Source organism: Coregonus lavaretus (genome assembly GCF_964263955.1).
Source record: "Coregonus lavaretus genome assembly, contig: HAP1_SCAFFOLD_563, whole genome shotgun sequence".
Classification (NCBI taxonomy): domain Eukaryota; kingdom Metazoa; phylum Chordata; class Actinopteri; order Salmoniformes; family Salmonidae; genus Coregonus; species Coregonus lavaretus.
In genome coordinates, this window is record NW_028161406.1 from 239,028 (window position 1) to 263,716 (window position 24,689).

Consider the following 24,689-nt stretch of genomic DNA (forward strand, 5'->3'; position numbering starts at 1 on the left):
GAATGGCCGGTAGGGATGTAACTCAGTTGATAGAGCATGGCGTTTGCAACGCCAGGGTTGTGGGTTCGATTCCCACGGGGGGGCAGTATAAAAAAATATGTATTCACTAACTGTAAGTCGCTCTGGATAAGAGCGTCTGCTAACTGAAGCTGCCACTCCTGAAGCCCTGAGTCTGGCCCACGCTCTCTTAGATGTGGAGGGGAGATTTATTTATTTATTTTTCTGTCTATCTCTCCTAGTTCTTTTTGCTTGTTATTTCTCTAGCCTCTTCTTTCTCTCTCTAGTTGTGTACCCAGTAGGAGGACTGGGGGAGGATTGGTGTGGTCTTCTGCTCCATATGCCACTCCCACAGTAGCCTTGCTGAATTACAGCGCTTCAGTGGCTTTGTTGCCATAACCATTCGCCTCCTTCACTGAGACAGGTAAGACGCTACACAGACAAGACAGACAAAACATGACAGACCGACAGACCAACAGACAGGTCTGTGAGCAATGATATAATGTATGAATAAGAATGCTCCAGCATACCAGGAGACCGAGGACTGGGGTGATATTAGTTTAGTGTTCTCCTCTGTTCCAATGTACCAGGAGACCGAGGACTGGGGTGATATTAGTTTAGTGTTCTCCTCTGTTCCAATGTACCAGGAGACCGAGGACTGGGGTGATATTAGTTTAGTGTTCTCCTCTGTTCCAATGTACCAGGAGACCGAGGACTGGGGTGATATTAGTTTAGTGTTCTCCTCTGTTCCAATGTACCAGGAGACCGAGGACTGGGGTGATATTAGTTTAGTGTTCTCCTCTGTTCCAATGTACCAGGAGACCGAGGACTGGGGTGATATTAGTTTAGTGTTCTCCTCTGTTCCAATGTACCAGGAGACCGAGGACTGGGGTGATATTAGTTTAGTGTTCTCCTCTGTTCCAATGTACCAGGAGACCGAGGACTGGGGTGACGATCTGATCAACAGCTTTCTGGGGAGAATAGGAGTCTCTCTGAGGTTCAGATACCACAAGACACAACAATGGACCAAGGGAACTAACTGTGTGGTGTCCGTGTGTGTGGTGTCTGTGTGTGTGTCCGTGTGTGTGGTGACTGTGTGTATCCGTGTGTGTGGTGTCCGTGTGTATCCGTGTGTATCCGTGTGTGTGGTGCCTGTGTGTATCCGTGTGTGTGGTGTCTGTGTGTGTGTCCGTGTGTGTGGTGTCTGTGTGTATCCGTGTGTGTGGTGTCCGTGTGTATTTGCGTGTGTGGTGTCTGTGTGTGTGGTGTCTGTGTGTATCCGTGTGTGTGGTGTCCGTGTGTGTGGTGTCTGTGTGTATCCGTGTGTGTGGTGTCCGTGTGTGTGGTGTCCGTGTGTATCCGTGTGTGTGATGTCCGTGTGTATCCGTGTGTGTGGTGTCCGTGTGTATCCGTGTGTGTGGTGTCCGTGTGTATCCGTGTGTGTGGTGTCCGTGTGTATCCGCGTGTGTGGTGTCTGTGTGTATCCGTGTGTGCGGTGTCTGTGTGTGGTGTCTGTGTGTGGTGTCTGTGTGTGTGTATCCTTGTGTGTCTGTTTTCTATGGCCTCTGCATGATGAATCAACGATGGGTGCAGACAGCCCATCTCAGTATGGAGAGCAGTTCACAATGCATGTAGACCTACTGTATCATCTCACCATGGTAACTTTTATTCTTGTGACAGGCTACATAGCATAGACTATACTACAGTAATATAAAGACCGAATGCACGTCTAATTTACCCATCTCCATCTGGCTTTCTGGGGTCACCTTATTATTATTTTATTGTAAAGATATTTTTATTTATTGTAGCTGCAGAGTTTTAAAAACAGCCTATCACTCGAATATCATTGCTTCAAATCAGTGCACCCGCGAGCACTCTCTCGCAGTCTTTCTCTCTCTCCATCAAATTGCATTCAAAATCAAGAATCCTGTTCTAGGTTGATATATATATATATATATATATATATATATATATATATATACATACATACATACATACATACATACATACATACATACATACAGTGGGGAGAACAAGTATTTGATACACTGCCGATTTTGCAGGTTTTCCTACTTACAAAGCATGTAGAGGTCTGTAATTGTTATCATAGGTACACTTCAACTGTGAGAGACGGAATCTAAAACAAAAATCCAGAAAATCACATTGTATGATTTTTAAGTAATTCATTTGCATTTTATTGCATGACATAAGTATTTGATACATCAGAAAAGCAGAACTTAATATTTGGTACAGAAACCTTTGTTTGCAATTACAGAGATCATACGTTTCCTGTAGGTCTTGACCAGGTTTGCACACACTGCAGCAGGGATTTTGGCCCACTCCTCCATACCTTCTCCAGATCCTTCAGGTTTCGGGGCTGTCGCTGGGCAATACGGACTTTCAGCTCCCTCCAAAGATTTTCTATTGGGTTCAGGTCTGGAGACTGGCTAGGCCACTCCAGGACCTTGAGATGCTTCTTACGGAGCCACTCCTTAGTTGCCCTGGCTGTGTCTTTCGGGTCGTTGTCATGCTGGAAGACCCAGCCACGACCCATCTTCAATGCTCTTACTGAGGGAAGGAGGTTGTTGGCCAAGATCTTGCGATACATGGCCCCATCCATCCTCCCCTCAATACGGTGAAGTCGTCCTGTCCCCTTTGCAGAAAAGCATCCCCAAAGAATGATGTTTCCACCTCCATGCTTCATGGTTGGGATGGTGTTCTTGGGGTTGTACTCATCCTTCTTCTTAGTCCAAACACGGCGAGTGGAGTTTAGACCAAAAAGCTCTATTTTTGTCTCATAAGACCACATAACCTGCTCCCATTCCTCCTCTGGATCATCCAGATGGTCATTGGCAAACTTCAGACGGGGCTGGACATGCGCTGGCTTGAGCAGGGGGACCTTGCGTGTGCTGCAGGATTTTAATCCATGACGGCGTAGTGTGTTACTAATGGTTTTCTTTGAGACTGTGGTCCCAGCTCTCTTCAGGTCATTGACCAAGTCCTGCCGTGTAGTTCTGGGCTGATCCCTCACCTTCCTCATGATCATTGATGCCCCACGAGGTGAGATCTTGCATGGAGCCCCAGACCGAGGTTGATTGACCGTCATCTTGAACTTCTTCCATTTTCTAATAATTGCGCCAACAGTTGTTGCCTTCTCACCAAGCTGCTTGCCTATTGTCCTGTAGCCCATCTACAATTTTATCCCTGATGTCCTTACACAGCTCTCTGGTCTTGGCCATTGTGGAGAGGTTGGAGTCTGTTTGATTGAGTGTGTGGACAGGTGTCTTTTATACAGGTAATGAGTTCAAACAGGTGCAGTTAATACAGGTAATGAGTGGAGAACAGGAGGGCTTCTTAAAGAAAAACTAACAGGTCTGTGAGAGCCGGAATTCTTACTGGTTGGTAGGTGATTAAATACTTATGTCATGCAATAAAATGCAAATTAATTACTTAAAAATCATACAATGTGATTTTCTGGATTTTTGTTTTAGATTCCGTCTCTCACAGTTGAAGTGTACCTATGATAAAAATTACAGACCTCTACATGCTTTGTAAGTAGGAAAACCTGCAAAATCGGCAGTGTTTCAAATACTTGTTCTCCCCACTGTATGTCTTGCCTACCTCTTTCAGGTAATCAATTCAATGCAGTATTAGCCTTATATTTAGCTAATGAAATATGGGTTATGCATAATAAGCTTCTAACTCATAGCTCTTGCGCAATACGCACACACCTGTGCTCCGCTGGCCTCTCTAATTAAAAAAACACTCCTTAGCTATTGGAGTCCCATGCAGGAAAAGCTAGACTAGAATAGCTTGCTGGACATATTTTCTACATTATTTATTATATATCAATAGACTATTCGAAGAGGGACGCAAGCTCTTGTTTGCTGAATGTTAAATACAGCAGCCAATAGAACTCATGGGTAGTTTGAAAGAAGAGTGAATGCGCGATGGCGGTAGGCTATAGCAGTTACTTATTCAGACCCGTAACCATTCAATCTTCGTGAAGAGAAGTGGAAGGCTTCTGCATCTAATTCTAGTCCAACATTATTCAAGAATGTCATTAGAGTGATGAAGATAAGGACAACTAAACTTATTTCATTTAACTGTTGAAAGTGAGGAAGGAATGAAGCAACACTAGAGAGAGAAGGAGGAGGTAGGTTAATAACATTAGGGTAAATATTATGAAAGGTAAATATGAGTCAGCCTACTAATTATACAAATAGGCCCTATTATATTTCCAAATTTAAATCTAATTCGCTAGCCTATACTTGTAACTTTGTAGGCCGCATGTGCTGCACCAGAATCACATGTTCTCTTCTGCTTTATCATGGTTTGAACGATGTGCTTAATTCCAGTCCATATAATACAGTATAATACAATACAGTACAGTAATACAGTTCACACTAAAAAAGATTAGCCTACTGGAGCTAGTTTCATTTATTTACCCAAAAGAGCATATAGCTAGCTACATCTATGGGCTTTATATAGCTAGCTACATCTATGGGCTTTATATAGCTAGCTACATCTATGGGCTTTATATAGCTAGCTACATCTATGGGCTTTATATAGCTAGCTACATCTATGGGCTTTATATAGCCAGCTACATCTATGGGCTTTTATATAGCCAGCTACATCTATGGGCTTTATATAGCTAGCTACATCTATGGGCTTTATATAGCCAGCTACATCTATGGGCTTTATATAGCTAGATACATCTATGGGCTTTATATAGCTAGCTACATCTATGGGCTTTATATAGCCAGCTACATCTCTCTTCTGCTTCTGCTTTATCATGGTTTGAACAATGTACATAATTCCAGTCCATATAATACAGTATAATACAATACAGTACAGTAATACAGTTTACACTAAAAAAGATTAGCCTACTGGAGCTAGTTTCATTGATTTACCCAAGATAGCATATAGCTAGCTACATCTATGGGCTTTTATATAGCTATCTACATCTATGGGCTTTATATAGCTAGCTACATCTATGGGCTTTATATAGCCAGCTACATATATGGGCTTTATATAGCTAGCTACATCTATGGGCTTTATATAGCCAGCTACATCTATGGGCTTTATATAGCTAGCTACATCTATGGGCTTTATATAGCTAGCTACATCTATGGGCTTTATATAGCTAGCTACATCTATGGGCTTTATATAGCTAGCTACATCTATGGGCTTTATATAGCCAGCTACATCTATGGGCTTTATATAGCTAGCTACATCTATGGGCTTTATATAGCCAGCTACATCTATGTGCTTTATATAGCTAGCTACATCTATGGGCTTTATATAGCTAGCTACATCTATGGGCTTTATATAGCTAGCTACATCTATGGGCTTTATATAGCTAGCTACATCTATGGGCTTTATATAGCCAGCTACATCTATGGGCTTTATATAGCCAGCTACATCTATGGGCTTTATATAGCTAGCTACAGCTACATCTATGGGCTTTATATAGCTAGCTACATCTATGGGCTTTACAGTATATAGCTAGCTACATCTATGGACTTTGATGTTTTTCTGTCGTGTGTAATGTGCAGTAGCCTATATCATATATGTATGGGCTTTTTTGGGCTTGGGCTCATAAAATGTATTTAATGTATGGCTCATCAGGCTCAGGTAACATCAGGCTTGAATTTTAGATCAAAGCTCTAATCAAATCCAGACCTGGGCCTATTTATATGCTTTTATAATGCTTTTGAATGACTGTCACGAGGCTGCCTCCCCTCCTTGTTCGGGCAGGCTTCGGCGTTCGTCGTCACCGGCTTACTAGCCACTGCCGCTCCGTTATTCATCATTCCATTTGTCTTGTCTTGTCAATTACACACACCTGGTTCATATCCCCGCATTACTCCGTGTATACGTGTTCCCTCTGGCCCCTTGTCCTTGTGGGTGATTGTTATTTGTGATTTGAATGTAGCTCGGTTGAGCTACCCGTACCTTGTATTTCTGGGGCTATTGTTCCCCGTGTGCCTGTATTTTGTTGACGCTATCCAGCGTAACTGTTTCCTACGGAATAAACTCTGTATTTGGTCATTTACCCTCCTGCGCCTGACTCCTTCAAATCACACTCACACTAGCGATGAGAACACCATTTCAGTGTACTGTAGGTATGATGTTTGGTTGTATAATGCATTGATTGTTCTTCTGGAACCACAGTCTAAAGGTTTCTCTCTCTTCAGTGTCAGTCTGTTATTTTATATTTCTTTACAACAGTGAAAAATAAACTCAATTACTGACTTTGTTATCAGTAATGTGTGTTGTGGATTTGTTTGTTAACAGTAATGTGTGCTGTTTTCCTGTGTGGCTGTTGGTAAGGTCAAGGAACTAGCAATGCCAAAGTCGCGGGTTCAACCCCCACATTCTATAAGTGGATACACTCACTGTACTACCAGTGGCTTGAGATGTGGTCCTCTGTAGCTCAGCTGGTAGAGCACGGCGCTTGTAACGCCAAGGTAGTGGGTTCGATCCCCGGGACCACCCATACACAAAACAATGTATGCACGCATGACTGTAAGTCGCTTTGGATAAAAGCGTCTGCTAAATGGCATATTATTATTATATGGAAGCGCCTGCTAAGTGGAATAATTATGTGCTGAAGGTGGTAATGCTACCTGAGCGCCACTAGGGGGTGTATCCTCTGCTTTTGCCATACATAGAAACAAAAACGTGGAGGTGGTGTCTCGATATGTTCCCTCGTTTAGAGAGAGAGACCCTGATCCGGTCATTTCAGGTCTGTGCGTGTTGACAGAACTATGGGAAGGGAAGGGGTCTAGGAACAGATGGAACTGAGCCCAAGGGTTTGGGGGAACACAACACATGCTAAATAATGGATTTTATCTGATGTATGTCTGTCCTACATAATGTTTTTCTATCTGAGTGTTCTGTAGCATTGCACCCCACTGACTCCCAGCACGTCTCTGTCTCGACAGTGTGTGGGGCCTTAAACCTCCCTCTCCAGCCATGTGTATCCCTGGGGTCTTAGCATGGAGGGACACACTGAATCATGTGATTTAATGTTGTTGTTTTTTTATTTTAGGACAGACGCTGGCGCTCGTGTTAGCTGAGGACAGCACAGACACACAGACAGACAGACAGACAGATACAGGTACATAGAAGAGTGATTGTCTGAAAAGCAGCATCCTGAACTCTCCTTTCGCCCTCCTTCTCCTTTTAACTTTTTTTTCACTCTCTCTCTTCTCCAAACCCTGTTTTCCTCTCTCCCTATGTCTCCAAACCCTGTTTTCCTCCGACTCTCTCCCTGTCTCCAAACCCTGTTTTCCTCTGTCTCTCTCCCTGTCTCCAAACCCTGTTTTCCTCTGTCTCTCCCTGTCTCCAAACCCTGTTCTCCTCTGTCTCTCTCTTCTCCAAACCCTGTTTTCCTCTCTCTCTCCCTGTCTCCAAACCCTGTTCTCCTCTGCCTCTCTCTCTTCTCCAAACCCTGTTTTCCTCTGTCTCTCTCCCTGTCTCCAAACCCTGTTTTCCTCTGTCTCTCCCTGTCTCCAAACCCTGTTCTCCTCTGTATCTCTCTTCTCCAAACCCTGTTTTCCTCTGTCTCTCTCCCTGTCTCCAAACCCTGTTCTCCTCTGTCTCTCTCTCTCTCTTCTCCAAACCCTGTTTTCCTCTGTCTCTCTCCCTGTCTCCAAATCCTGTTCTCCTCTGTCTCTCTCCCTGTCTCCAAACCCTGTTTTCCTCTGCTTCTCTCTCTTCTCCAAACCCTGTTTTCCTCTGTCTCTCTCCCTATGTCTCCAAACCCTGTTTTCCTCTCTCTCTCCCTGTCTCCAAACCCTGTTTTCCCCTGTCTCTCTCTCTCTTCTCCAAACCCTGTTTTCCTCTGTCTCTCTCTCTTCTCCAAACCCTGTTTTCCTCTGTCTCTCTCTCTTCTCCGAACCCTGTTTTCCTCTGTCTCTCTCCGTCTCCAAACCCTGTTCTCCTCTCTCTCTCTCTTCTCCAAACCCTGTTTTCCTCTGCCTCTCTCTCTTCTCCAAACCCTGTTTTCCTCTGTCTCTCTCCCTATGTCTCCAAACCCTGTTTTCCTCCGACTCTCTCCCTGTCTCCAAACCCTGTTTTCCTGTCTATCTCCCTGTCTCCAAACCCTGTTTTCCTCTGTCTCTCCCTGTCTCCAAACCCTGTTCTCCTCTGTCTCTCTCCCTGTCTCCAAACCATGTTTTCCTCCGACTCTCTCCCTGTCTCCAAACCCTGTTTTCCTCCGACTCTCTCCCTGTCTCCAAACCCTGTTTCCCTCTGTCTCTCTCCCTGTCTCCAAACCCAGTTTTCCTCTGTCTCTCCCTGTCTCCAAACCCTGTTCTCCTCTGCCTCTCTCTCTTCTCCAAACCCTGTTTTCCTCTGTCTCTCTCCCTGTCTCCAAACCCTGTTTTCCTCTGTCTCTCCCTGTCTCCAAACCCTGTTCTCCTCTGTCTCTCTCCCTGTCTCCAAACCATGTTTTCCTCCGACTCTCTCCCTGTCTCCAAACCCTGTTTTCCTCCGACTCTCTCCCTGTCTCCAAACCCTGTTTCCCTCTGTCTCTCTCCCTGTCTCCAAACCCAGTTTTCCTCTGTCTCTCTCCCTATGTCTCCAAACCCAGTTTTCCTCTGTCTCTCTCCCTATGTCTCCAAACCCTGTTTTCCTCTGTCTCTCTCCCTGTCTCCAAACCCTGTTTTCCTCTGTCTCTCTGTCTCCAAACCCTGTTTTCCTCTGTCTGTCTCCCTATGTCTCCAAACCCTGTTTTCCTCTGTCTCTCTCCCTGTCTCCAAACCCTGTTTTCCTCCGTCTCTCTCTCTTCTCCAAACCCTGTTTTCCTCCGTCTCTCTCTCTTCTCCAAACCCTCTCTTCTTTCTAATCATATTGGGCTATAAATAACAGTCTAAATCACCTGTCTGGACATTTTGTATTGTTTTATCTAATGTAGGCCTATTTGCCTGTGTCTATAGTACACATCTCAATCACCAGGACTAGAGCCTCCCTCACCCCGGTGCAAGCAATCAGCTAAGCCCCTTCCCCACTCCCCTTCCCTCCTCCCAGCCATGGCTGAAGTGTGTGTCTATTCCTCCAAGTAGAATTAAAGGAGTTTTGTCTAGAAGGGATACAGCTTTTTTCAAAATTGACATTTCGTAGCAGGTTTAGGAGAACTTACGCTGCAGGTTAGGATAATTAATGTTAAGGTTAGGAAAGGGTTAAGGTTGGGGTTAGCAAAAAAAACAAACATTTGTAGGTAGTATGATTTATTTATTTGTTTATTGTTATTATTTTAAAAAATCTATTTTTAAACATACACTATATCGTTTTGGGGAGGAATTGAACTACTCCATACAGTAGGTGGCGGCAATACACCTTATGGGTGTAGTCTGCCAATAAACCTTGTCGAAGAAGAAGAAGAAGAAGAAGAAGAAGAACGTTTAAAGCGTTTGGAGGCTCAGTCTACGCACGCCTATAAACAGGACGGGACGGAGAGCGCGGCCAGCGATAGGAGCGCACCGGGTTGTGTGTGTTTTATATTTCAGAGCCCGTTTACCAGGGCCTACAGAATTGTTTAAACCAGCTTTTCCATTGGAGTTCCTTTTGGCTCATGCGATTGAAGAGGCTCGAAGGCTCGTGCCATTCCCCCTCCAACTAAGGTTCCAGAGAGGTGCGTGGAAAAGCCCGGTGCAGAGAAAGAAGGGAGAGCATTGCGTACGTAGCCTAAATACATACATGCCTGGGTCTTCGACTGTGGGACTGCGTAAAGAAGTGGGGGTTATTTTGTCGCCAAACGGACCTAAAGTGCGGCAATGAGATCGCGTTGCTGGTGAGCCAGTGCTTTGATGAATAATTTACGGTCTTGTGGGCTGAAAGAGAGTGAACCACAGCCACCGCCGTTTGTAAGCCTCCGACGCCGTCGGAGAGTGCCCTGATGGTGGACTAGAGAGAGCGACAACACGGGTCTGAAACGGGACGAAAGATTTTGACATTGTCGGTAAATTCATTGGGGGCGGGGAGAAGGGGTGATGGTGTGTCGGTGGAGGAGGATAGAAGGAGTTTTGGGCACCTTGCGGAGGATCCTATACAAATTCTGTTTTCAGATTATTCTCAAAACCCGCCACATCTAAACCACAACAAACAAACAAATATAAACCAATATCAGTCAACTCTAAATGTGACTTTTCGACATGCGCTCATGAAAATAGCCCATCCAAGAAATAATAGAATAGATGTATGTAAAGTTGACCATCATTGTAATGAGTAGTGAGTAGTCAGTAATAGTTGTTCTAAAGCCTTATCCAAGTGTAGTGATTGAATCATTGTGAACTGAAGTCAATATTGCAGATTTGATTTTCTATAGGATAATCTTTAAAAATCATGCGATTCAGAATTTTTAAACGGCGTTTCTCTCAGCCAGTATCTGCATATCTGGCGTCAGTTGAGGGTTATGTTTAGGAGATAACACTTACAGGCTTATGCTATCCTATCTACCGCGAACCTCTGGCGGTTTTCCACAGAACACGACTGGAATAACTAACTAACGTTTACTAAATTAATACCTCAGTCTCACTAATACCTCATGTTCTTATAAAGTGTAGCCTTGTTTAAAACACCTCAGATGGCTTCATTCTCAGACTCCGACCTGCAGACCTGTCCTCTCTGCAAGGAGCTCTGCGGCTCCTCCTCTGCTCCCATCTCCTGCAACTCCTCCACCTCCTCCTCCTCCTCTCACTCGTCGTCCTCCTCCTCCCGGCGCCTCCATGTCCTCCCCTGCCTGCACGCCTTCTGCAGGCAGTGTCTGGAGGGCCAGCGCAATCATAGGGACCCTCTCAAACTCCGCTGCCCCACCTGCGACCAGAAGGTCTCCGTCTCCGAGGCCGGAGTGGACTCGCTCCCTTCCTCCAACTTCCTCTTGAGTAACCTTCTGGACGTGGTCGTGAGCTCAGAGGAGCAGCTCCAACTCGTCCAGAATAAGAACGGCCACCGGTGGGTCGGCGGGGGCTCCATACCCGGGTTCCACCACCCCCACGGCGGGCTCCTCCTCCCGCACCGCCTGGGAGAGCCCCAGTGCAGCTCCTGTGACGAGGGGAACCCGGCCAGCTCCCACTGCCTGGACTGCCAGGAGTACCTGTGTGATAACTGCATCCGAGCACACCAGAGGGTCCGGCTGACCAAGGACCACTTCGTGGAGAGGCTGGCTGAGAGCCTGCACCACGTGAGCCTAGTCAAGGCCAGCCCCGTCGGAGGTGGAGGAGGGGGGGTAGGAGGAGGTGTGGGGTTGACCCTGACCCAGTCCTTCCAGTCCAACTTCTCCCTGCTGTCTTTGTTCCAGGATAGAATGAGCTTCTGTCAGCACCACGACAACAAGGTAGGAACACAGGAATGAAATGATACGTGCACACACCCACACACACCCACACACACACACACACACACTCAAACGACTGAGGTCTGGGCCTCTATGGCACAGGAGGTATTGCCTTCACTCTCTGGATCCGCAGGGTTTCCGGTTGGAACACCACTGCGCTTGCTGCAGCTATAGGTTCAGTCCTTACAGCTGGTCTTTATATGGCCATAGTTCTCCTACTGTATACTGCACATTGACCCTCTCACATTCACTCTGTACACACAGACACAGCTATGTCAAAAACAAACAAACACCAACATGAACTGTGTATAACCCCCCCCCCCCCCCCCCCCCCCCCCGTTGGCTGCTGTTGGAAGTAGGGACACACACACAGCCAGTAAGGTTGGGGGGTAGTGTTGGGGCAGGGGTTGGGTAGAGTAGTGTTGGGGCAGGGGTTGGGGGGTAGAGTAGTGTTGGGGTAGTGTTGGGGCAGGGGTTGGGGGGTAGTGTTGGGGCAGGGGTTGGGTAGAGTAGTGTTGGGGTAGGGTAGTGTTGGGGTTGGGTAGAGTAGGGTTGGGTAGAGTAGTGTTGGGGTTGGGTAGAGTAGTGTTGGGGTTGCGGGGTAGTGTTGTGGCAGGGGTTGCGGGGTAGTGTTGTGGCAGGGGTTGGGGGGTAGTGTTGGGGCAGGGGTTGGGGGGTAGTGTTGGGGCAGGGGTTGGGGGGTAGTGTTGGGGAAGGGGTTGGGTAGAGTAGTGTTGGGGTAGTGTTGGGGTTGGGTAGAGTAGTGTTGGGGTTGGGGGGTAGTGTTGGGGAAGGGGTTGGGGGGTAGTGTTGGGGCAGGGGTTGGGGGGTAGTGTTGGGGAAGGGGTTGGGGGGTAGTGTTGGGGAAGGGGTTGGGGGGTAGTGTTGGGGCAGGGGTTGGGTAGAGTAGTGTTGGGGTAGTGTTGGGGCAGGGGTTGGGTAGAGTAGTGTTGGGGTAGTGTTGGGGTTGGGTAGAGTAGTGTTGGGGTAGTGTTGGGGCAGGGGTTGGGTAGAGTAGTGTTGGGGTTGGGGTAGAGTAGTGTTGGGGTTGGGGGGTAGTGTTGGGGTTGGGGTTGGGGTAGAGTAGTGTTGGGGCAGGGGTTGGGGGGTAGTGTTGGGGCAGGGGTTGGGGGGTAGTGTTGGGGCAGGGGTTGGGGGGTAGTGTTGGGGTAGTGTTGGGGTAGTGTTGGGGCAGGGGTTGGGTAGAGTAGTGTTGGGGCAGGGGTTGGGGGGTAGTGTTGGGGCAGGGGTTGGGGGGTAGTGTTGGGGCAGGGGTTGGGTAGAGTAGTGTTGGGGTAGGGTAGAGTAGTGTTGGGGTTGGGTAGAGTAGTGTTGGGGTTGGGTAGAGTAGTGTTGGGGTTGGGTAGAGTAGTGTTGGGGTTGCGGGGTAGTGTTGTGGCAGGGGTTGGGGGGTAGTGTTGGGGCAGGGGTTGGGGGGTAGTGTTGGGGCAGGGGTTGGGGGTAGAGTAGTGTTGGGGCAGGGGTTGGGGGGTAGTGTTGGGGCAGGGGTTGGGGGGTAGTGTTGGGGAAGGGGTTGGGTAGAGTAGTGTTGGGGTAGTGTTGGGGTTGGGTAGAGTAGTGTTGGGGTTGGGGGGTAGTGTTGGGGAAGGGGTTGGGGGGTAGTGTTGGGGCAGGGGTTGGGGGGTAGTGTTGGGGAAGGGGTTGGGGGGTAGTGTTGGGGAAGGGGTTGGGGGGTAGAGTAGTGTTGAGGCAGGGGTTGGGGGGTAGTGTTGGGGCAGGGGTTGGGGGGTAGTGTTGGGGAAGGGGTTGGGGGGTAGTGTTGGGGCAGGGGTTGGGTAGAGTAGTGTTGGGGTAGTGTTGGGGCAGGGGTTGGGTAGAGTAGTGTTGGGGTAGTGTTGGGGTTGGGTAGAGTAGTGTTGGGGTAGTGTTGGGGCAGGGGTTGGGTAGAGTAGTGTTGGGGTAGTGTTGGGGTTGGGTAGAGTAGTGTTGGGGTAGTGTTGGGGCAGGGGTTGGGTAGAGTAGTGTTGGGGTTGGGGTAGAGTAGTGTTGGGGTTGGGGGGTAGTGTTGGGGCAGGGGTTGGGGTTGGGGTAGAGTAGTGTTGGGGCAGGGGTTGGGGGGTAGTGTTGGGGCAGGGGTTGGGGGGTAGTGTTGGGGCAGGGGTTGGGGGGTAGTGTTGGGGCAGGGGTTGGGGGGTAGTGTTGGGGCAGGGGTTGGGTAGAGTAGTGTTGGGGTAGTGTTGGGGCAGGGGTTGGGGGGTAGTGTTGAGGCAGGGGTTGGGGGGTAGTGTTGGGGCAGGGGTTGGGGGGTAGTGTTGGGGCAGGGGTTGGGGGGTAGTGTTGGGGAAGGGGTTGGGGGGTAGTGTTGAGGCAGGGGTTGGGGGGTAGTGTTGGGGCAGGGGTTGGGGGGTAGTGTTGGGGCAGGGGTTGGGGGGTAGTGTTGGGGAAGGGGTTGGGGGGTAGTGTTGGGGCAGGGGTTGGGTAGAGTAGTGTTGGGGTAGTGTTGGGGCAGGGGTTGGGTAGAGTAGTGTTGGGGTTGGGGTAGAGTAGTGTTGGGGTAGTGTTGGGGCAGGGGTTGTGTAGAGTAGTGTTGGGGTTGGGTAGAGTAGTGTTGGGGTAGTGTTGGGGCAGGGGTTGGGTAGAGTAGTGTTGGGGTTGGGGTTGGGGTAGTGTTGGGGTTGGGGGGTAGTGTTGGGGCAGGGGTTGGGGTTGGGGTAGAGTAGTGTTGGGGCAGGGGTTGGGGGGTAGTGTTGGGGCAGGGGTTGGGGGGTAGTGTTGGGGCAGGGGTTGGGGGGTAGTGTTGGGGTAGTGTTGGGGTAGTGTTGGGGCAGGGGTTGGGTAGAGTAGTGTTGGGGCAGGGGTTGGGGGGTAGTGTTGGGGCAGGGGTTGGGGGGTAGTGTTGGGGAAGGGGTTGGGGTAGTGTAGTGTTGGGGGGTAGTGTTGGGGAAGGGGTTGGGGGTAGTGTTGGGGTAGTGTTGGGGGGTAGTGTTGGGGAAGGGGTTGGGGGGTAGTGTTTGGGTAGAGTAGTGTTGGGGTAGTGTAGTGTTGGTGCAGGGGTTGGGGGGTAGTGTAGTGTTGGGGTTGGGGGGTAGTGTAGTGTTGGGGGCAGTGTAGTATAGAGGGTTGAATGGTTGGTTGGTTGGTATTCAAGCAGGGGTGGTGGGCTTGTAAAACGAGGAATGCGGGTTGTTTGGAAATGGAAGTGGGTGTGTGTGTGTGTGTGTTAGACACACACACACACACACACACACACGTGTAACCTACTCCCCTCTTGGTAGTCTTGGATCGGCGGGTGGGGGATGTTGGGGGGGTGGGAATGCTGTTTGTCCAGAATCCATTGTGGACCTTGTATCCAGTTTAACACCCATTTCCACAGCACAAGTCACTCATTGTTTCTCTTTGTCACACACATCCCCTAACCTCTGTCCATGTATTAGGAGAGAGACTGGAGACCCCATTCCCTTGTCTACTGGTTCAACAGGATCTTCTGCTTGTGGTTGTTAGGCGAGAACCAGTTCTGAAAACACACACGCAGGGAAATTGAGAGGGGGAGGGGGTTTGCCTCCTCATCAACAATAACTGGTGTGCTCACTGGAGCACGGTTTAAGTGTCCACCCGTTGGTCACCCGTCTTGGAATACCTGATGGTTAAATGCAGACCCTTCTACCTCCCCGAGGGAGTTTTCAGCTGTTATCGTGACTGTTTTGTATACGTTCTACCTCCAAGCCATAGACTGTTCTCTCTGCTTCCGCACGGCAAGCGGAACCAGTGCATCCAGTATGACAACAACAGGCTCCTGAACAGCTTCTATCCCCAAGCCGTAGCTATTTGGGTAACTAAATAGCTAACACAATTGCTACTAGGATATGCACATTCACAGGACCCTACACCCAAACACTAATTTGCTCACACACACAAATAAGATGCACATACTGTACAGATATACTGACTACACCCACTCGTATACAATCATCATATACGCTGCTGCTATTCTGTTTATCATATATCCTGATGCCTAGTCACCTTACCACTATACATATCTACCTCTTATCACTCCAGTATCCCTGCACATTGTAAATATAGTATTGGAACTGACCCTGTATATAGTCACCTTACCCCTATACATATCTACCTCTTATCACTCCAGTATCCCTGCACATTGTTAATATGGTACCTGAACTGACCCTGTATATAGTCACCTTACCCCTATACATATCTACCTCTTATCACTCCAGTATCCCTGCACATTGTTAATATGGTACCTGAACTGACCCTGTATATAGTCACCTTACCCCTATACATATCTACCTCTATCACTCCAGTATCCCTGCACATTGTTAATATGGTATTGGAACTGACCCTGTATATAGTCACCTTACCCCTATACATATCTACCTCTATCACTCCAGTATCCCTGCACATTGTAAATATGGTACCTGAACTGACCCTGTATATAGTCTCCTGACCCCTATACATATCTACCTCCATCACTCCAGTATCCCTGCACATTGTAAATATGGTAATGGAACTGACCCTGTATAGTGTGCTTACGTATTTTCTCAAGTTCTTCTTAATTTTGTGTTTTTGTTCTACCTGATGTTATTTCTAGTATTACATTATTGATTACTGCATTGTTGGGTTTAGAGCTGAAAGAAAGGCATTTGACTGTATTTGTGTTGCTAGTACCCAACATAATGGTAGTGCAGCAACTGTATTTGGCCTCCCAGAGAGTCTCTTCCTGTGTCACGCTGAAATGAACGACTGGCTTTAGGTTCATACAGCCGTAACATGGGCCTTTTCTCATTTGAGTAAAAGTCCGTCCTCCACCCTCACTCCTCCGTCCTCTCTCCTCTGTGACCCGGAAACCGATGAGTGGTTGAGATGTCAATTCGTTAGTAGGTGAAAGGAAGTTTAATCAAGGATAGTCTTATGTATCCTACCTAAGTCCTTCATGGAAGAGTTTTGAAATCTGCCACACCCCCCTTTGAATCAGCTGTTGTTTTGTCTGAAGAGAAAAGCATGCACACGTTTAAAAACCACACTTATCGTTTTATCTAGAAATTGTCTTGCACATCTAGCAATAACTTTTTATAACTTTACACATTTATATTGGGATCTACCCCTGTAAATGTCATTTGTCTGAGTCTCAGTTCATTCCCTCTCCTCGATTACCTTTCACCTTTTTCCAAAGGAGCCGAGAGAGGACGCAGGAGTTGAGCAAATCCAATTGAGAAAAGGCCATGATCAGAGAGACATCGGAAAGGAGAGCCTTATCTGACACACGTACAGTCAGTTTATGAGGCTTTAAGAGGAAACTTGACCCAGGGCTGAGACTGATACAACAGCAAAGGAATTCCCGTAACTGAATTTGGGCCTCAAGTTCTCTCTCTCCGTCTCTCTCTCCGTCTCTCTCTCCTTATCTCTCTCCATGTATGTCTCTCTCTCCATGTCTGTCTCTCTCTCTCTGTGTCTGTCTCTCTGTCGCTCTCTCTCTCTCTGTCTGTCTCTCTCTCTCTCTGTCTCTGTCGCTGTCTGTCTCGCTGTCTGTCTCTCTCTCTGTGTGTGTGTGTGTGTGTGTGTACACATACACACACAGTCTGTGTTTCTCATCAGCAGTATGTTGAAGACAGTAGTTATGAAGGTGATGGAGTAATTGTTGACTCTCCATACACCTCATGGAATATACCTTTCTGTCTGGCCTGGGTTTTTCCACACACAGTCACATTGCTGCACTGTATTCCCTTTTGGTGCTGTGTGTGTGTGTGGAGGGCAGGCATCGAAGTTTGAGTTCCTCTTTCTTCCTGCATCTCCCATCTGTGGGCCCTTATCCTACGAAGATTTGTGTTTCTGAGCAGCCAGCAGAGTTAGATTATGTGAAGTCTGACTTCCAGGGTATTAATTCACAACATGTGCCTCACAATTGGAGAACTGCCCCAATGTTTCCTGTGTGTGTCTCCCTCGTGGGCAGCTTTGATGTGGATCTGTCTGTATTGAGTTAATGGATAGAGAGAGAGACGATAGACCTTGGCCTTTTACCACTGTATTGGTATTGGATGAAAATTCAACCGATATTCAATAGATAGAATGAAAAAAGGGACTCTCATGCTCATCAGAACACTTACTGCCATTTTCATGATGTGTCATTATTGTCAATGTATAAAATCAATATTTGAAGCATAGTTATTGGACAATTGCTCTTTTGGATGGCAAGTTAGGAGAATTCAGTGTGGAATAATGACACTTTCATTTTCCCGCTGTGAAACAGTATGTCGGCAGATATATCATTATCAGTTAGTTTTGTCCCCCCCAAAATGGGTGTAGGACCCCAAAAAAAACATATAGGTCGGGCTCTAGACTAGACATTTTATGTTTCCTGCTGTCCCCCTCTGACCGCGCGCTGTCCCCCTCTGACCACACGATGTCCCCCTCTGACCACGCGCTGTCCCCCTCTGACCACACGCTGTCCCCCTCTGACCGCACGCTGTCCCCCTCTGACCGCACGCTGTCCCCCTCTGACCGCACGCTGTCCCCCTCTGACCGCGCGCTGTCCCCCTCTGACCGCGCGCTGTCCCCCTCTGACCGCGCGCTGTCCCCCTCTGACCACACGCTGTCCCCCTCTGACAACACGCTGTCCCCCTCTGACCACACGCTGTCCCCCTCTGACCACACGCTGTCCTCTTTCTCCTTAGTGTTTTTCTTGTCATCATGTCTTTAATCTGCCGAACTCATGGGGGATTATTAATATTTATCAGTAGTAGTTCTGTTGATGTCACACACTGTCATTAATATTCAACTTCATTATAACAATGGCAGATGTTCCTGTGTGTACTATGATCCTCTTCACACACCCAAGGCAATCCCTCATGTGGAAGTGTCAGCTTCCCTGTGTAAGCAGGACACTTCCATGTACGGGTCACTCTCTTTAGGCTGACATGCTGGTGTGTGTCATGGCCTGGTGGAGGATAGCTGCCTGACCCTCGACTTTAGCTCCTACACACACACACACACACACACACACACACACACACACACTTAGCATGCATGTCAGACGAGCAAAACAAAATACCTACCAGCTGCTTCACTACTCTTTCACACACCCCTCCCCTTCCTTCCTTCCTTCCTTCCTACCCTCTTTCTCACTCCCTTTTTAGCTTCCCCTCTCTCTCTTTCTTTCTCTCCTGTCTTCATCTTTATTCTGCTGTTCCTTCAATCTCAAATTTGATCTCTATATTTTTTTTGCTCTTTCCTCTTCCTCCATGTTTCTCCTCCTCTCTTGTCCCCTCCTCTTTTTCCGTCACCTGCTGCTGAAGAGGCCAGCTGACCGTTGTTGTGTTTTCCTTCCCTGTTGGAGAACCGGCCAATCATATCGCTTACTGCCAGCCGCCGCCCCCCCTCTGTCGTATCTGGACCAGTTTACATCAGCGTTTTGTGTGGCAACAAGCCAACGGGAGCTCCCTAATGAGAGAGCAGGAGTGTTGGGGAGGGGGGAGGAAAAGAGGGAAAGGGAGGAATTGTAACAGGGCTGGATTGTCAGGATTGGAGGCAGGCTCTCTTCCTCCCTCTTATCTCTTGTTCTCTCTGTCGTGTGTGTGTGTGCACATCGCACCAAATGTAGATCTACAGATGTCTGACTGCCGAAAAATGTTTTAACGATTCAACATGTAAAATCGGTGCGAACTCTGCAAATTACGTTAAGTTGCTAAGTACTCTCGGCCAGCAATGTTACGGGTGTGTCTGAGCTCTAAGGCTCCTGGTTGGAATCGGGAAAGCCCAGATAAGGACGGAGCAGGAAGCTATGTATCTGTCTCTCTGTGTCAGCCCTATCAGGCTTGTCGCTCTGGCCACAGGTGACCCCCAGAAGCTGCTACTGCAAGGGAAGCCAAAATGTGTGGATAATGCTCAATTCTATTTTCTGAACTGAAAGGAGGGTAATGGGGCATAGCGAATGTCTGTCGGTATTTGTGATCAGACGTCTTTTTTCCGTCATTGTCGTTGTTGTTGACCCTGCCGGGCTGAGGCATGTAAACAAAGTGAAATAATTTCCTTATAGCTTGTGGCGGAGTATATGTTGGAGTGTGTGTGATTGCCTTTGTGTGTATGTGACAGACTGAGAGGGACGGAAACAAACTATCCAAATCCAAACCTGTGAACTCTGTATTCAGAGCAATGTACTCTATTGGCGTATTTCCACTAAGGACTTACCCCAGTATTTTACCCAAAAGGCTCAGACTTTTTGGTTTCCATTTATGCGTGCCGGCACCCGTGTCTCACTGGGCCGACTTGGGACCTTGGCCCAGGTCCCTGATACTTTTCAGCTTCATTTGCATAACAATGGCTCACTGTGAACGTGGGTTAACGCCTTCTCACAAAGAACTGTCTTGACAAGTCCACGGTGTCAGCCCTAGCTATGTGGAAACACCATTCCCCAAAAATAACACTAAAGCAACATTAACATAATCATTGGTGACCCACTGGTGCTGTATTGGGGAAAAACCCATAAGTAAGTACATTTTCATACTGGCCCCCCCCGTGGGAAACGAACCCACAACCCTGGCGTTGCAAGCGCCATGCTCTACCAACTGAGCTACACAGGGCCTATATCTGGTATAGAAATATCTGGTATGTGGGGCTGGTAACAGATCTGGTATTATAGAAAAGGACTCAATGTGAACAATCATGGTTGTTCCACAGAAATGTTTTTTAACAGTATTTCCCAGGGCAGGAATTTCTGACACAATGGTGTGATGTTAGTGGCTATGCAACCCCCTCCCCTATATCCCTTATGCTACAAGGAATGTGAACTCTGGTCCTAAATACCACCACAATACTATTGCTAACCTTTATATTTGTTTACCAGAGGGCTAGCCACCATGCTAAGCCTTAGCTTTATGAACCAGAGAGCTATAGCCACCATGCTGCTACACCATTAGCGTTGTTTACCAGAGGGTTAACCAACATGCTAACCCTTAGCTTTATAAACCCGAGAGCTATAGCCACCATGCTGCTAACTATAGATTTATTTATCAGAGAGCTAGCTGCCATGCTGCTAACTATAGCATTGTTTATCAGAGAGCTAGTCACCATGCTAACATTTAGCTTTATGTTACTGTTATTGTTCTGCTTTGAAACAAGGAGGTTTTATGTGTTTTGAGCGTGTTAGCGAGAGTGTGTGTGTGGGTGGGTGGAGGGCACAGGAGGTTGGGGCACCTTTAATTGGGGAGGACGGACTCATGGTAATGGCTCGGGCGGAATTAGTGGAACGGTATCAAATACATCAAACACATGGTTTCCAGGTGTTTGAAGCCTTTCTTTATGCTCCGTTCCAGCCATTATTATGAGCTGTCCTCCCCTCCGCAGCCTCCACTGGTGGAGGGGTGGCTTTCCGTGCATGGGGGGGGTAGTAACGTCCGGTGCACTAATGAAATACAATAACTCACTTCCCTGTAGCTCTGCTTCACTGAAAGGCTTTTTATGGGTGTGTGTGTGTGACATCATCCCCTTCCCAGAAGGCCCCCAGACTCTTCAGTCCACACTCCATTTCACACATCATCCATGTTTTCCTTTCTGTGGTGTGTGTGTGGGTGCGTTTGCGTAGGTTTATGTGTAATGGTGGGTGTGTCTGTATGTGGGATCAAATATGTGTCATCTTCTCCGGTCATTGGCAGTTGTACCTTTTCTTTGAGTTTTACCGTCACACACCATCTAGGAGTTGTATCACCTAGGATAGGGATCAACAACTAGATTCAGCCCCAAACAGGTATAATATTTGACTAAAACATAGTCATTTCAAACCTTGCTTACATTTGTATACGATCACATAGAGTATCTCTCTATTATGTGTAGGAATACTTTGGAACAGATTTCCTAAAATAACTTGGAGTTGAATAGCTGGTGTTTTTAGTCTTGTGTCCCAAAAAACAACCTGCTCAGAAAACCACCAGTTGGGGAAACCTGATCTAGTAGTTGTACGATCACACTCCATCTAGGAGTTGTACGATCACACTCCATCTAGGACAGGGGTCGGCATAACTCGGCAACAGGCTGCCCGCAGGCCAAAACGAGCCCGCAAGCTATTTATTTTTTGGCCCCACATTTTTGGTACAAATGTTATTTTCTCTTTTTGGGCTTAGTTGAGGTCAATTTGTAGTGTACAAATTATTATAATTATGTTCCGGTCCCCCGACCATCCGCTCCGACAAAAATCGGCCCACGGCTGAATCTAGTTGCCGACCCCTGATCCAGGAGTTGCGCCATCTAGGAGTAGTAACATCACACACCATCTAGGAGTAATACCATCTAGGAGTAGTACCATCTAGGAGTAGTAACATCACACACCATCTAGGAGTAGTACCATCTAGGAGTAGTAACATCACACACCATCTAGGAGTAGTACCATCTAGGAGTAGTACCATCTAGGAGTAGTAACATCACACACCATCTCGGAGTAGTACCATCTCGGAGTAGTACCATCTCGGAGTAGTACCATCACACCATTTCGGAGTAGATGTAGGGATGGGTATTTGAAATTTAAATATTCGAAGGGTAATTCCACGGTAACAGAATTATGCTGAGATTTTAAAATGTATGCCAAACAAAAAACCATTGATTTCATAGTTTAACAAACCATAGCACTAAATGCATAATGACTACTTTTAACAATTTACACAGTAAATAATAAAAAAACGCATTTACTGGGAACAACTGTGCAGAAGCATCCAAACAGTTCTTCCAGTAAATGTGTTTTTGTAAAATTTTCTATGGAAATTGTTAAAAGTAGTCCTTGTGCATAGAGGTCTATGGTTTGTTCAACTTTGAAATCAACGGTTTTTGTCTGGTATACATTTTATTAATATACTGTAACTGCGCCCATCCCTGCTAGCGTCTCTCTTTTTATTTATTTTGAAATGATAAAGCTTTATTGGGACCTGAGAGCTGAACACAGGGAGCTGGTCTTAGCTTTATGGTCGAGGGTCACACTGCTTGCGTAGAGTGGTTATAAAGCCTGCATAAAGCAGTAATTATGCTACAGTGGTTGTGATCAGGAGTGGATTGGGGTGGTGTCATGACTTTGTCGGTTAATTATATTTCCCTAAAGTCCTCCTCTGGTTTTAGAAGTTCGGTGTGGATTTGACCCCTTTACTGTGGTAGCACACCTATGGCGTTACAACCCTGTTACCTTGGTAGCACACCTATGGCGTTACAACCCTGTTACCTTGGTAGCACACCTATGGCGTTACAACCCTGTTACCTTGGTAGCACACCTATGGCGTTACAACCCTGTTACCTTGGTAGCACACCTATGGCGTTACAACCCCGTTACCTTGGTAGCACACCTATGGCGTTACAACCCCGTTACCTTGGTAGCACACCTATGGCGTTACAACCCCGTTACCTTGGTAGCACACCTATGGCGTTACAACCCTGTTACCTTGGTAGCACACCTATGGCGTTACAACCCCGTTACCTTGGTAGCACACCTATGGCGTTACAACCCTGTTACCTTGGTAGCACACCTATGGCGTTACAACCCTGTTACCTTGGTAGCACACCTATGGCGTTACAACCCTGTTACCTTGGTAGCACACCTATGGCGTTACAACCCTGTTACCTTGGTAGCACACCTATGGCGTTACAACCCCGTTACCTTGGTAGCACACCTATGGTGCCTGTTTTTCATGTTTCTGTGTCATGTACTTTCTGTGTGTTTTATTTGTTGTGATTCAGGCTCATGGCATGCCTAGAGAATTCATGGATGGGTGTGTGTGATGTTTTCTTGGAGGCTATAGGAAGCTCCTCCTCCTGCTAGAGGATCCTGTGATAGTCATTCAATAATATTGACTCCATTCCAGGAACCGTGTTATATAATCCACAAGAAACCCCAGCCGCGTGTGTGTGTGTTTTTACAGGTTTAAGGACTCATTGTTGCAGCTGACACATGATAGTGGTGGTGGAGTCTCTATAGTAAGTAGCAGCTGACACATGATAGTGGTGGTGGAGTCTCTATAGTAAGTAGCAGCTGACACATGATAGTGGTGGTGGAGTCTCTATAGTAAGTAGCAGCTGACACATGATAGTGGTGGTGGAGTCTCTATAGTAAGTAGCAGCTGACACATGATAGTGGTGGTGGAGTCTCTATAGTAAGTAGCAGCTGACGCATGTTAGTGGTGGTGGAGTCTCTATAGTAAGTAGCAGCTGACGCATGATAGTGGTGGTGAAGTCTCTATAGTAAGTAGCAGCTGACACATGATAGTGGTGGTGGAGTCTATAGTAAGTAGCAGCTGACACATGATAGTGGTGGTGGAGTCTCTATAGTAAGTAGCAGCTGACGCATGTTAGTGGTGGTGGAGTCTCTATAGTAAGTAGCAGCTGACACATGATAGTGGTGGTGGAGTCTCTATAGTAAGTAGCAGCTGACACATGATAGTGGTGGTGGAGTCTCTATAGTAAGTAGCAGCTGACGCATGTTAGTGGTGGTGGAGTCTCTATAGTAAGTAGCAGCTGACACATGATAGTGGTGGTGGAGTCTCTATAGTAAGTAGCAGCTGACGCATGTTAGTGGTGGTGGAGTCTCTATAGTAAGTAGCAGCTGACGCATGTTAGTGGTGGTGAAGTTTCTATAGTAAGTAGCAGCTGACGCATGATAGTGGTGGTGGAGTCTCTATAGTAAGTAGCAGCTGACACATGATAGTGGTGGTGGAGTCTCTATAGTAAGTAGCAGCTGACACATGATAGTGGTGGTGGAGTCTCTATAGTAAGTAGCAGCTGACACATGATAGTGGTGGTGGAGTCTCTATAGTAAGTAGCAGCTGACGCATGTTAGTGGTGGTGGAGTCTCTATAGTAAGTAGCAGCTGACACATGATAGTGGTGGTGGAGTCTCTATAGTAAGTAGCAGCTGACGCATGTTAGTGGTGGTGGAGTCTCTATAGTAAGTAGCAGCTGACGCATGTTAGTGGTGGTGAAGTTTCTATAGTAAGTAGCAGCTGACGCATGATAGTGGTGGTGGAGTCTCTATAGTAAGTAGCAGCTGACACATGATAGTGGTGGTGGAGTCTCTATAGTAAGTAGCAGCTGACACATGATAGTGGTGGTGAAGTCTCTATAGTAAGTAGCAGCTGACACATGATAGTGGTGGTGGAGTCTCTATAGTAAGTAGCAGCTGACACATGATAGTGGTGGTGGAGTCTCTATAGTAAGTAGCAGCTGACGCATGTTAGTGGTGGTGGAGTCTCTATAGTAAGTAGCAGCTGACGCATGTTAGTGGTGGTGAAGTTTCTATAGTAAGTAGCAGCTGACGCATGATAGTGGTGGTGGAGTCTCTATAGTAAGTAGCAGCTGACACATGATAGTGGTGGTGGAGTCTCTATAGTAAGTAGCAGCTGACACATGAT

General features: G+C 47.3%; 1 protein-coding gene across 1 annotated transcript in view; it reads left to right on the plus strand.

The window, feature by feature from the left end:
• Nucleotides 1–10,553: 10,553 nt before the first annotated feature.
• LOC311120726 (E3 ubiquitin-protein ligase TRIM71-like) overlaps nucleotides 10,554–24,689 on the plus strand; it is a 34,086-nt gene continuing 19,950 nt past the window's right edge. The window contains exon 1 of the mRNA XM_084195303.1: nucleotides 10,554–11,341. Within this exon, the coding sequence (XP_084051429.1) occupies nucleotides 10,592–11,341 (750 nt within the window). The 5' untranslated portion in view covers nucleotides 10,554–10,591. The remainder of the gene's footprint in view (nucleotides 11,342–24,689) is intronic.